At 43.8% G+C, this 14,307-nt stretch overlaps 1 protein-coding gene and 1 long non-coding RNA gene across 4 annotated transcripts in view; one reads left to right on the top strand and one right to left on the bottom strand.

The window, feature by feature from the left end:
- The window catches only part of COL4A3 (collagen type IV alpha 3 chain), a 98,350-nt gene that overhangs the window by 40,392 nt on the left and 43,651 nt on the right, over positions 1-14,307 (top strand). For all 3 annotated transcript variants that reach the window (XM_081006849.1, XM_081006850.1, XM_081006851.1), the window contains 6 exons: positions 1,540-1,566; positions 3,035-3,112; positions 4,068-4,130; positions 4,582-4,617; positions 4,735-4,776; positions 14,177-14,254. In XM_081006849.1, coding sequence (XP_080862975.1) covers positions 1,540-1,566; positions 3,035-3,112; positions 4,068-4,130; positions 4,582-4,617; positions 4,735-4,776; positions 14,177-14,254 — 324 coding nt within the window. The remainder of the gene's footprint in view (positions 1-1,539; positions 1,567-3,034; positions 3,113-4,067; positions 4,131-4,581; positions 4,618-4,734; positions 4,777-14,176; positions 14,255-14,307) is intronic.
- Positions 6,600-11,061, bottom strand: LOC308477916. The gene is made up of 3 exons (XR_013986742.1): positions 9,534-11,061; positions 8,719-9,256; positions 6,600-8,621 (listed from the first exon to the last, which is right to left on the bottom strand). It is a non-coding gene; the product is annotated as an uncharacterized lncRNA (long non-coding RNA).

Raw genomic sequence — 14,307 nt, 5'->3', positions numbered from 1 at the left:
ACTTCAATCTTCAAAAACAGCGGCTTATGCTCCTGTAGGGCCTTGGGCCTCTCCATTTGTATTATTTGAGGTGCAACCGCAGCCTCCTCCATTATCTTCTGCACTTGCCCAATCAATACAGGCTCCTGAGTTGGACCCTGGATGGTTTCTGTATCACTATTCACTAATTGTCCACAGTTATTGGCCACAACAGTCATCAAATCCATTTTCTCATTCATCAAATCCATCTTCTCATGCATCTGTTCCAACAAAGCACTTGTCTTGCATAAAGCAAGCACCAAAACTTCCTTCCAGCTCATATTTAGTCAAGGTCTAAAGGACTAATCCCACGATCTTAATCTCACAGCTGTGGAGTCCTCAAGTAGACTGCAGCAACAATTTAGCAAGCTCCCTCTAGAGGAGACAATTTTTATTTGTATCCATCTTTTTAAGGCAAGTCCAACAAAGGAAAATTACTTTCATTTTTTCAGATATTTTGTTTCTTTAGAATGCAAAAGGCAACATTGGAATCAGTTTATTTCTCTTCTTTAGCTATCTGTCAAAGTATTCCATTCACAGTCAATGAACCTCTCCAACAATTTCTGTCTCTGACACCCCGTTCCCAGGTTAGAGACAGTGGAAACTTATCTTTCTTCACTCCCTCTCCTGCAGGCGTTACACAAAGTCCCCCCCCCTTTTCTCCTGCTTCCAAGGGGGTTTCAGTAGTTATAAATGAAGGAAATTTAGGCTTTTTTAACGACTTTCCAGGCTTTAGCTTACAAGGTTTTTGCTTCAGTCTATATACAAAAAGCGGAAGGCGGACTTCCTGTTTTAAACCTTCCCGCTTTGATGTCAAATTAAGATATTTCTTGATCCAATTTTCCGTTTCTACTCACGGGTACTTGTTTTAGATCCAATTGTCCACAGGAAAAAGTCAGAGCTCTCCGGCGATGGCTGTGCGGCTTCACTCCGTGAAAGTAGCAGTCAGTTCGCAGCACCGCGCCGCTCACCCCACTTCACTCCGGAATCCCAAAAAGGGGTTCCCCGTGAGTAGGGGGGGCGCTCCTGGTGCCCTGCCGAACCCCACGTTCCCAGGCTTCCTCCGCCTGGGATTTCTAGCGGGTCCCCACCTTCGCCGCGGCGGGAAGACCCAGTTTCCACAGAGCCAGTTCCTCGGGTCGGAGGAACTCCGCCATTTGCCGATGGCACTAACCCGGAAGTCCTCTCAATAGTTCAATGTTTCAATACTGTTTCATTCTATATTCAAGTGACAATAAGAGAAAACACTCTATTAAAAAACAGTTTAGGAAAATATCAAAAGTTTATTATGTTTGATAATTTTCAATAGTAAAATCGGCAAATTTGGCTCGTATCTTTCCTTTTTCTGTGATCCTGTTATTTCCACCTATATTTGACAGCAGTTGTAAGTACTTTGAAATTTTAAATACGTTACTTGATTTGTAGGGCTCCATTGCAGAATTTACCGGCCTAAGTTTCTAATATGAGATCTGAAGCATTTATAATGTGAAGTGTGTCTATCTCTCCCTTCCCTCTACCTAGGGTCCTAAAGGAATCAAAGGAGAAAAAGTAAGTTAACTTGTAAAAAGCAAGTCAGAATAAATATAGTTCTATGACACAGGAAATGCAGTTCTGCTCATTTGTTTGCTATAGGAATATTTCAGTTCTAAATGACTTGTCTCTTTTCTAAAGCAAAACTGAAGCATTAGGAACTCTTCCAAAACTTGTACAGATAAATGTGCAGTTAATTTACAACTTCTACTTCCTTTCGTTCATTCATGTCTTCCTAGCTCCGTTTTGTCACTGTGTACATTTTTTGCAATGTTTTATCAATCTTTATATAATTGTAACAGTAGTTATATGCAGTGTTTTGCAAATGTTTACATGTTTTTATGTGCGTTGATATAAACCCTTGAGAAAATTCAACTTGATATGATAAAAAACAAAACTTGATATAATTGTAGCAATATTGCTTATGTGGGGTATTTTACCAATGTGCAGGAGTGCATGTGCTCATCAGTAAAGCAGAATATAGGAAGAATTTTGTGCAATCATTCATATGATCACATCAATATTGCTTTTCCCCAAGAGTTTTATAAATGCACATCAGTAAAGCAGATGGGGGAAAGGTTTGTAAAGCTAGCTGAAGGAACTTAAAATTGCAGCAACAATGCAAGCTCCAAGTCCATAATTAATTACAGGAATTATCCGAGTTAAATCAGAATTCCATTGTTTTGGGAGCCAGAGGAACAATGAAAAAAAATGGAATAAAGTTTTTGACGTGTTGAATGCAGACAATGTGTACTTATAATTTTTCTATTAGTAGTTGTTCATTTGACTGTATCACAGAGCTACAAGGCATCCTCCGGTTTTTCTTTAAATATCTGGTTCCAAAAATAATGTTTATTCTCATTCTGAGAAATTGACCCATAAATTAATGTGTATCTTGGGGTTCAGCTAAACCTATGGATTCTGCCTCCATTTGGCAGTAATCTGTTAGTTATATGACAGGTTAATCATGGGGATGGGAAGTCCCAATGAAATGGGGCTTTGTTTGGTATCGATAACATTTGAGTTGTCTTCTCCCTGTACCAGATCGGTTTTTGTTACATCTAAGTCAATGTGTAGTCTCTTGAGAATGTACTTTACTTTATGAGATGATGGCTGTGAACCCTAGTGTTTCTTTGTTTTGGTACAGTTTTTTTAAATAAAAAATGTCAAACTTCTTACTAGATTGTTATTTTAACTTCATAATAATGTCTCGAAAATAAAAAGGGAAATGGGACAAATCCTCTCATCCCCAGTTTTGTACTGCAAGGCATTTTCTTGAATCTTCTTGCCATTATTAAAACATATCAAAATATATTCCATTTGCTACACTTATTTTGATGTTGTCTGGCAGCCCACCCCCTTCAACCCTGACAGGCTGGTCTATTGTTCCACCTGTCAAGAAAAAACGGGGGGCGGGGCGGGGCGAATAAAATTAAATAAAATGGACTAACTCATTTTACCTCTCTCTCTTGTTTAATTCTCCAAGGGATGTTCCGCAAGTGGGTATGACCAGGGTTATGGTTCCCAAGGTGATCCTGGATTGCCAGGAATGCCTGGATTTCAGGTAAGCCTGAAAACATTCTATTTTGAACAATAAATAGATGACTGTTGAGGTCCCTTCCACCCTAAAAGTCTGTGTGTGACACCCAATAGGGTCCATCCACCAGTAGAATGGACTTCTATTCTTGCAGTGGGTGTTCCCCTTCCTCTCCCTTCTACTGCAGCTCCTCCCACACCCTGAAAATTTGCTCCCAAGGATTGTGGGACATTCCGGATTAAATGTGGGGGAGCCTGGGCAGCTGCAGAGGGAAGTAGAGGAAGGGGAAATCCTGTTGCATGTACAGAATTCCAATCACAGCATGTTGACTATCATCCTATCATATTATGGTTCTGTGAAAAGTCTTTCAGATGTGCATAAATATATTCAGTTTAGTGGGATTGCAAATACACGAATCTGTAGTTTGAGATAGGGCAGTATAATAATACAAGTTATGAAGCAAGACTCTGCCCCAGGACCAATTGTGAAGTTTATTTTTTCCCTCCTTTTATAAAGTCCCTAGAGAAGAATTCCCTGGATTTTTATTTTATTTTATTTTTTGCAGGGAGGGGGGCAATTCCTATGCTTGTCTACCCATTCCTGTTAACATATGTGTTAAATTAAGTGATTAAATGTGGAAGTTTGAAAACTGCCCAGTTTCCTCCATTAGTGGCTAAAATTAGACAGGCTTTTATGGACAGGAATGTAGCAGACCATAGAGGTGACAGTAAAAATATTTAACAGTGGAATCCTATGCATGTTTATTCAGAAGCAGAATGGGAATAACTCAATAGGACTTATGAGTAGGAGTGGGCTGTTTGTCCTGTTTCTTCCACTTTGGTCAGTGTGACCTGCAAGGCTGAAAATCTGAGGCTCCTTGGGCAGGGCTTGGGCTGCAGCCTAAGGGCGTGAGAGAAGCCTAAAAACAAACAAACAAAACCAATTAACGGAAGCATTATTTTTATTTCTTGTTGATTTAAAGGGTGATCCAGGACCTCGAGGATTACCAGGGCTGATAGGGCCAGAGGGCCCTCCAGGCTTTCCGGTAAGTAGAAAATCTGAATTTCCATGTTGATTAAAAAATGGTATTATTCAAAGGGCACATAAGACATAAGTTGCAACGTTCTGATGTTGGAGAGTAGAAAATTGTGCACATTAGCTCAGTGGCATGCAAAACATTCTGGCATCACTAGGTAGCCCCAGGAACTAGCCTTGAATACATATCCTTTGATATTTTTATTGTGCTTGATTATCCAAGACTCTGCAGAAATCTGCTTTGGTGCAATTTTGAAAATGTAAATGACCTTTTCTGAATTTGTTCATATTTATAGTATGTTACAAGTAAGTATTATCTTACTTGTAAGATAATAGTATTATCATTTAAACACCTCTTTCCTTATTTTGTCCCTGTTGGTTTTTTTAAAGGCAAGGTGGATGATGTTTCTTCCATAAAGCATTTCAGGCAAAATGTGTAATGTGTTTATCTGTACTTTTAGGGAGCACTAGGAAGACCAGGACTTCCAGGGCCAAAGGTATTTTCAGAATTGCAATATCAACACTGCTAAATTGCCCCTACTACCATTTTCCGTTTCCATCATTAATTGGGGCTTTCAAAACATTTGTTAAAGACATTTTGGTTTTGCTTGCAGGGTCTTATGGGTGTTAAAGTCATTGGTGCCAAAGGATTAAAGGTAAAAAAAAAAAAAAGCACATAACTATACATACATTTCCCTGCTCCCCTCAAAATAACTGACTATTTTTGTTTTTCCACCAGCTAAGGGCATATCAGTAGCATGCAATAAATGCTGCTTTCTCTAGGGCACTTTAAGTCTTGGTCTTATTAAGAGTGCAGCTATCTTCCTTGTGTTCTTACAGTTGCCAAATGAATTCTCAAAAACCAGATTGGCTATTTCACTTCACTTCAGGCCTGCTATAGGTGCTTTGTTCTCACAGTAGGGTCTATGTTACTCTTACAGGTAAGTGTCAGCTGTCCCAGTCTGCTGTACCTACCATTGATTCAGCTGGCAAGTGTAGTTTGCGTGTTCCGACCCAGAGACCTCCCCCCTAAATAAACACACATTTGACTCAAATTTTAGTTTTGGTTTTTGGCAGAATTTAGGTCACAACTTTATTGATTACAGAAAGTGAGTGGTTGCATAGGCTCTGGTTCAACTAGCTCCATGCACCCTTGCAGGTAGCGCTGACCCAGAGCTCTATCATAGGTCGACCAAGGGTGAACACCTGAGGTAGGTGGAAGGCCCGGAAACAGACTATATCCACTCCCCAGATGCTCCCCTGGACTCAGGCACGGGCACAACCCCCTCTCAGGGGTTGACCAAATCAAGTTGAGTCCCTGGATTCCTTTAACGGAATACCCTTCACATAGGGATGGCGAGACTGTTCTCCCATCCCTATCACCTGAACCAGTGCCTATCCGCAACCTTACAAGTTGTGACGGTTTGCTACACGGCAGGCGAAACCCAAATGGCAACAGCCAATCAGCCAAGTGGGGGAAATTCCTGCCGTGTCCCTGTCCCAATGACAGACAACACACAACGGCATAGCAAGGTCAATCGCAAGATGCCCTAAATATAGGGAGAGGTGGGCAGGTGTTCCGATGCATGAGCCGAAAGAGGAAGCTCTGGGTCACGTGCATAGGTGTATATAGGTCCCTCGATCCGTTTATAGACTACACCCCATTGGCCAGATTCAACCCAGCAATGAGGGACCTACCAATTGGGTGTTGTGGCTGTCCAATATACCCACCCACAACACAGGAGGTCAGTCTGCAGGTCTCATCGCAACATGTGCCCTCTTTGAGGGAGGACACGCTATCTGGGAAACCCAAACGATTGCTGGGCCAAAGTATTGGACCAGGGGTTTTTTTGCGGCATTCCTTGGACTGAATTCTCTGTGGGAATAATGCCATGCCATGAACACTGTTGCATTTGTCAGGGTTGTCAAACTGCTACATGAAGCAGTGGCAAGGGCATTTTGGTGACAAACTTGTCTTTAAAAGCAAGTTCTACCCCCTGCCCTAAAGAAAAGTAATTGGTATGCCCTGCTGAAGTTGTTGAATTACACCTTGAATATGAATATTTGAAAGGCAGTAATATTTGATCCAACTTAGGCATAACACAAAAGGCTGTGGTGATATTGTAGAGAGTAATCACTAAAATAGTTGGCTACTTCAGAGTATAATGAAGAGGCAGTTTTTGAGAAATTAAACAGTTGCCGGTTAACACAGTCTGTGAGCAGCCTTTGCTTGAAAGCGTCAGCCTTCAAAGCGATGCGATGGGGCGACGAAGAGTGAGGCCGAGGAGGGGCTGGCACCGCAGCATTTAGGCTGCTGTACACGCCCCCTCGGAGGCACCTGGTTGGGTGCCTGCCAATGGGCGTGGGCGCCAGCCAGGTGAGTGGGAGGCAGGGGGCAACACCCCCTGCTAGAGGTGGAGCTCTGCTCCCGCCCACAACCACTCCCCTCTCTTCCAGGAGGAGAGTCTTTGTGGTTCGAGGACCCGATCCCCGCAAAGTGGAATGAATACATAAGGACACGTGTTATAAGGTTAATGGGCAAGAAAAGGCCACAACTTTATTGATTACAGCCAGTGAAAAGGTATTGGCTTAGGCATTGGATTACGTCAGCTGACTCCACCCCCTCAGAGAGGGGTGAGTCTAAAACAAGGGGGGGTTTATTCACCAGTAGGTGGAGCCTGTTGATGCTAATCCAACTATAGGCTCTCCCCTGATGTCACTGAGGGTCGTGCCATGGCCTCCCGCCAAGCAGGCATCGGACAGAATACACGACCGCCAGATTCCTTTAACGGAATACCCAAAAATTGAAGGCATAGGCGATGGCCACACCTAGCCCTTCGACACACCACAACACATTATTCCAATGCCTAACCGCCACCCGAGCCCAAAAAGGCTCGCCGCCAATACCCTCACAGCTGTAACCAATCCCTAATGCTGCTGATGACGCTATCTAACCAAATGTCATTCCCCTGGTCTGAGAGATGAACACCGTCATTCCAATACAAGGCCTGGTCGCCTATCCAGATACGGTCATGAGAAATGACTTGGCCATTCATAAAGCGCACCCAACGGGCTATTGCCCGATTTAAGAGTTTCCTGGTTTTTTCAATGGCCATACAGTTCTGCGCACCACGCCAAACAATTCTCTTCAGGAAGGAGGACCAGAACACCGTTGTTCTGGGACACAAGGCAGCAGTCTCATCCAAATCTCTTTTTATGTTCCACGACAAGTCCGCACTTCTTCTGTTAACGAGGTCATTCTCTCGTAACTGAATGATAAGGATGACGGGAGGGCCGCACGTGGCTACTTTCTCCCTCAGCAAAGGCATAAGCTCTTCCCAACGCATGCCTCGTCACGAAAACTAGGAAACTCGAACTCCAGGTGGCAAACCAAGATTAGGAGTGAGGCCGCAGCCGACCGCCTGTACGCGGGCCCAATGGACTATACTGTGGCCGCAAATCCACACACTTCTCCTGAAAACAGCTGAGAATGAAAGGAAAGGAAAAACGGTAATGGAGTAGAGCGTATTCTAGCGAATATAACCTTTATAAGCATCGGATTTCCACCGGCCCATTTCCTTAATCTTATCTGCAGGCAGGCCCAAGCGCGCAGCTATTGTGGCGGCGCCAATCCTGAATGAGTGTGCAGCATAATCCTGGGAAGATAAGCCACAAGCGTCAATAGCTTTGCGGAGTACCCTTGTGAATTGGTGTCTCAATAAAGGTGATCCATCTTTGTGAACCAGAAGCGGACCCGGGCCGGGCGGTCTGAGGTGAAGGTACCGCCTAGTGTCCTTGACCGGGCATGGGCCCTGCTGCGCTGATGCTGTAAGTTTAACAAGAACACCCCTACCGGCCTGATCAGTTTTGGATTGACGTATCCACACCGTCATGCTAGTTTCGGTCAACTGCACGTCCTCCATAAGGAGGCCGCGCGTTGAGCCGTTTGCACTAACCTCGACTACAACTTCGCCAACTCTCAGGGCGCCAAAAAAGGCGATAGCATATGCTGCGGAAAAGAGGCGGGCTTCAAACTTGGTCCAGCAGATTGACCTAAGCTTTGTGTGTATCTGAGAGAGCAACCCATAAGAAATTGGCTTACGGCCCTCAGCCCTAGGGGGTTGTAGCCTGCCCCAACCCTCAATAGCTCTGCGGATCAGGAAGTCACTGCACGGATCGGAGGAAAATGTGGCTTTAGCAAAGAAGCTGATGGCGGCTACATGTATCTTTAAGGTTTTGGGGGCACGTCCCAAATCGTCAAGATGGGAAAGGTATTGCAGAACGTCATCCGTGGTGGGTGGCACGCTAGGCGAAAGCCCCAATATCCCTGACCTGAAGCCCATGAAATCACACCACGCTTTTTTGTAAGATCTGAGGGTGGAGGGTGTGACAGACGCCAATACTCCCTTAATCACTTTGCATCGCCAAGGTTCCCCAGGTGCTCCGGTAAGGGTTCGGGCAACAGTTGAGCTCCAGGCGCTAGCAACCGGAAGCGAGGCATCTGGAAACGAGACAAGGCATCCGCCATATCATTATTGACTCCCAGTATAAATCTGGCTGAAAAAATTATGTTATACTCAAGGCACTGGAGGACGAACGACCGTAGCAGGGACGAAACCCTCTCAGAACGAGATGACTGCCTAGCCAGTATGTTCACCACTGCCTGGTTATAAGTTCTGAAACACACCCGGCGATTCCAGAACTCCTCTGTCCATATATGCACGGCCACTACTATGGGAAAAAACTCAAGAAAAGTGAAATCCCGCGTGATAGCCTCGCCTCCCCCCCCCCCCGCTGGCCATTGTTGAGAGCACCACCGACCCCTGAAGTACAAGCCAAAACCCAGGGACCCTGCTGCATCTGATTGAATCTGGAAATCTGAGGACCAGTTAAAGGCCTCCTGCCATAAGGATACTCCATTGTAGCTGTTCAGAAATGTAATCCAGATCTCTAGGTCAGCCTTGACTGACTTTGGTAGTCTGAATTGTTGGTAAAAGGTTTCAAAAGCAGAGAAAACACTGACTAGGCCTGTGGTTTGCAGGGCACAGGAGGCTACCCTGACCCATCTTGCACACAGGACCCACTTGTATTGGGGAGTTCTTGGGGGGGAACAGAAGATTGTGCCTGATGGGTTCTCTTGGAAGCCATTATATCGCCCGCACATGAAGAAGAAGAAGAAGAAGAAGAAGAAGAAGAGTTTGGATTTCATATCCCGCCTTTCACTCCCTTTAAGGAGTCTCAAAGCGGCTAACATTCTCCTTTCCCTTCCTCCCCCACAACAAACACTCTGTGAGGTGAGTGGGGCTGAGAGACTTCAAAGAAGTGTGACTGGCCCAAGGTCACCCAGCAGCTGCATGTGGAGGAGCGGAGACGCGAACCCAGTTCCCCAGATTACGAGACTACCGCTCTTAACCACTACACCACACTGGCTCTTGTACGCTAAACTTTAACTGTGTAAATTGGTCAAGCAGGCCAGGCACTGTTTAGAACCACCAGCCTGTGTCTTTCCCTTTTAACTTAAGCCTTTATTACAAGAGGGCACTTTAGCCCAGGCGGCCTAGTTCAGTATTGATTAAACCGACCACACTTGGAAAGAAATCAGATTCAAACCACTAAACCCTGATGGCAAATGAAACTGGGATCAATTGTTTATTATTTATGTATTTTTAGAAGGGTCCTCTAGTTTAGCCCCCTGCAAGGCAGGAATCTTTTGCCCAATATGGGGCGTGAACCCACAACCGTGAGATTAAGAGCCTCGTGCTCTACTAACTGAGTTATCCCCGCTGTTTCGAATCTATAACAACTCAATAATGAACAGAGTTGTATTACCTTTCCCCCCCCAAAAGGGACGTGAAAGATACTAAAACAAACCCCGGCCTTTATGAACAAATAACTCAAATCACTTACCATGAATTAATGTATTCAAGTAAACTGTGCTGGGCGTAAGGCAACAAAATTGCAATGAAATAATTAAATTATTATTTTTATTATTATTACTATTATTGAATTTATTTTATTTTATTTTATTTTATTTATTTTTTTATTCATTTTTTATGGTGTGCGGTCAACTGCGTTCGGTTCAATAGGCTTGCCCCTAATGACTACGCCCAACTTCGGAAATAAATTGTAAAAAAAGAAAAGAAAAACAACAACAACAACAAGCTGATTAAAATGACCGTGCCAACATCAGTTAGTGAATGTATTAGATTAGCTTTGGTTAGTGGTTGCTTTGAATTGCAATAAGATAATGCACCAAGCAACACTTGTGCTGTGCTGTGCTGTACCCAGACCAGTGTAACTTCAGTGCAATAAAGCCAAAAGTGCAGCAAAGCCGTGAAGACTCACGAAGACAAAGTTACTAGTTCAAATATACAATCCCCCCCCCCACTGGTCACGAGGTTACTATAAAGGGGCACGCCGCCTTTTAATAATATACCTGAAAACTTAAATAAGCTGTATGAGAAGTCAGTTGGCTACTATGAAATGATAGATGTATGAGCAGCCACTCGGTTTCCTTTAAGCAACAACGCTGAAGCACTATATAAATCTTGCTGCAAAGTAACAAACCGAGGAGCGGATGCTGCGAAAAGTGACTGGGAAGGAGGAGGGCTCTCTGGAAGAACCTGAGAATAGGCTCCACTCTCTGCGATTGTATCAGGAATGGCATCAGGGGATGGGGGTGGGCTGGGGTTTCGATCGGAAAAACGTTGCTCCTAATCATCTATAAATGACCTAAATGCCTTGAGAAAATGGGAAATGGGCTTTTGGTTATTATTCCTTCCACGTTGCCCCCGTGATGGATTTCCCATCGCATTTCCAGTCACATTGCGTGCTGTTTCTGATGCGCGCTTTCTTTAGGGCACCATGAGCTGTGCTGTGCACTAATAAAGTGTAGTTGTTATTTATTGAGTTGGGTTGTTATTTATTTATTTATTATTTATTTACTTTACTTCTTATTTATTTTTCATTTATTATTTATTTTATTATTATTTATTAATATTTATTAATTATTATTGTTGTTATTTATTAATATTTATTTATTTATTACTTTTGTTGTTATTATTTGTTCCATTATTTGTTTATTTTATTATTACTATTGTTGTTAAAATGATCAATATTATTATCAGCAATCAATTAATCACTTAATTGTAATGTTAATATGTACTTACTGTATAGCCAATAGCGTCCACAGCAAGGTAGATGAATCCAATATTAAACAATTGTTATTAGTTCAAGTAACCCCCAACGAAATTGTATCTATGACTTGGTTTTAATATTACTGTTATCAATTGCTCACCGCCACTGGGGCAAATGATTAAGCTGAATGTCAGTGAACTACACTGTTGAAGCTATTTATAAAACCAGGAAATAAATGTCGAACTTTTACCCAAAGCGAGGGGAGGGGGGGGGATTGAAACTCAGCAAAGTGGAGGATTGAAGTCAAAATGAAATAAATGGGGGGGGGGGGGACCACAACCAAATACAAAAGGAGATGATACCAATTAGAGAGAGAGAGGCTGGCGGTTCAAATGCAGAAAGGCCAGCAATTTAAACAGTAAATAAAGAAGCTCCAAGGAGTGCAAATTTAAGAACCAGTAAGAGGGAAGCACCCTAACCCCGCTAAAAATTAACGTTTGGAAGAAAGCGTTGCTCCAGTAGAACAACGCAGCATAAAACTGTTAAAGCAGGAAGGAAAAGCTGCCTCAGAAACACACTGACCACGTGCTCAATACACTCATAGACAAGTAAAGGAGAAGAATTAAATCCGACCCTCTTTTCGAGCAGGCACTGAAAAGCAAACACGCACACACCAGCGGAACACACACAGCGGCCGACTTGAGGTCGGTATGGGGCTGGGAGAGCAAGCAGGGAACCAATCCGCTGTAAAAGGGCCACGGACTTACGCAGCAAATACGGTGGTTTTAAATGCACCCTGCCAACAGTTTAAACAAAATCTCAATGAACCACAGGCAGTAGCGATCCCGCAGACACCACGGGCACCCCCCAAACCAATGCGCAAACAGTTCTAAAATCAGCCGCTTAATGAGAGCCCCTTAGCAGAGAAACCGCAGTTTAAAGAGACAAACGCAGCCAGAACGCTAAACTGGGGAAGGAAAAAAATTGCCGGAGACACACACTGACCACGCGGGCAATACGCACTCATAAAACCCACACACAGACTCAGAACACACCCAGCAGCAGACTTAAAGTCGAACGGTCGATCTTTCAGGCATGCGCTCTCAGCACATACACAGTGGTGAACCAAGGAGAAGTGCTGGGGGAAGCAGCTTTTAAAAGAGGCTTCTGCAATCGCTCAGACACCCCAATTAAGTAAATTGAAGGCAAGCCGCTAAACAATAAATAGAGTAAAAATTTGCACCCAAATTCTCCCTCAAAAAGCGCAGCTATGACGAGAACACCCGCAGACACACAGGAAGTTCCCAGATTCCTCCCCCAAGCAGCGCAGCGATGCTGAAGACACACACACGCAGAGTGTCTGATTTTTTTGTCGGAGGAGCCTTAAGGAGTCCAAAATAGTTAGAACAGACCCCGGATGGGGAGGCAGGGAGAAACACCCAATCGAGAATTTAGGTTCAAATTAAGTATAAGGAAAGTAGGATGTGTAAGGGGACACGCACAGTGAGTAAATTAACACGCACACTCCGCCCGCCCGCACAGTGGCGCTCAAAAGGTCGGGCTGCTTCAAAAGGCAGGGTGTAGCAGCGGTGCAGCCGGGAGCTGGAAGCTACGGGAAAGTTTCGAAAAAACTAAGGCAGAGATGGGGGGGTGATGTGAGGATAGGCTGGTCATTTGCATGCTGGCTTGAGTTGTGCTCTGTGTTGAAATAAGTTAAAGAACAAAAGGGTGCTTAGGACGCCTAAGCCTTCTTGTCAGCCCCTATCCCTCACAAATAAAACGGTAGTAAAGGGAAAAGCAGCAGAAAAGAGAAAAGGTAAGGCAAAACTTCTCTGCTAAAGGTCCTATTCGAAGTTAGATCCACCTGGTCGTCACTGCTGGGCAGACGGACGAGATGACAATGAACTGGACGATTGACTCGCGATGGGGCGACGAAGAGTGAGGCCGAGGAGGGGCTGGCACCGCAGCATTTAGGCTGCTGTACACGCCCCCTCGGAGGCACCTGGTTGGGTGCCTGCCAATGGGCGTGGGCGCCAGCCAGGTGAGTGGGAGGCAGGGGGCAACACCCCCTGCTAGAGGTGGAGCTCTGCTCCCGCCCACAACCGCTCCCCTCTCTTCCAGGAGGAGAGTCTTTAACACAGTCTGTGAGCAGCCTTTGCTTGAAAGCGTCAGCCTTCCTAATGTGCTTTATATTATAATGTAAAATGCAGAATTAGACCAAAAATGAAATAACAGGGTTGTTTTGAATGACAAAATCAAACGGCCAAGCACCCTGTAAGAAAGAAAGGGTATGAAAAGAAGAATCTCAGAACTTCGGGTATGTTATATGCTCAGGACAGGACAGGACAGAGTTGGAGATAAGATTCTTGGCTAGAAGGGCTGTATCTCGAACCCAAGAATTTCAGCCTCATATCTTTTTGCCAAATTATTTTCATGGTCAACATGCCATGTTAAGCTAGCATATTGTTGTACACGACTTCGATAATGTAGAATATTTGAGCTGAATTTTTTAATTAGATCAGGTCTGCTCCAGTGGATTTTATTTGTAACGAATATCCATTAATGCTAAATGCACTGGGGTTTGTTTGTTTGTTTTGCTGCTTTTATTATATAATTGCAATGTTGCACAAATAATGCTTTAGCAAGCAGATTCAGCTGTTATCTGCAAAACATTAAATACATGCATGGAAAAGTGTGCTTTTCCTATAGAAAATAAACACCCATTTTCAATTGATCTGTTGTGCCTTCCTGAAGTCTCATATACTGCATGCTAATTTTGCCTTTAGAGCATATTTTTTAACCTCCCCTCCAGTCTTCTATTGTGAGCACATTTTATAATCCCTGGTATTTGGCATGTGCCATCCTAGCTGCCATAAACATATATGAAATAGCTCTTTGAATTTTTCTTTTTTACAACAGGGTGACAATGGACTAATGGGCCCTCCAGGACCAACTGGAACAGTTATCGTTACCCTAACTGGAGCAGAAAATATGACGGTAGCAGTATAATACTGTTAATGACCATTAATATAATAAGCATTCTGTATAGT

The sequence above is a fragment of the Podarcis pityusensis genome, assembly GCF_964106645.2.
Source record: "Podarcis pityusensis genome assembly, chromosome: 5".
Lineage (NCBI taxonomy): Eukaryota > Metazoa > Chordata > Lepidosauria > Squamata > Lacertidae > Podarcis > Podarcis pityusensis.
Note: the sequence above shows the minus strand (reverse complement) of the source record. Positions and strands in the feature narration are given on the sequence as shown.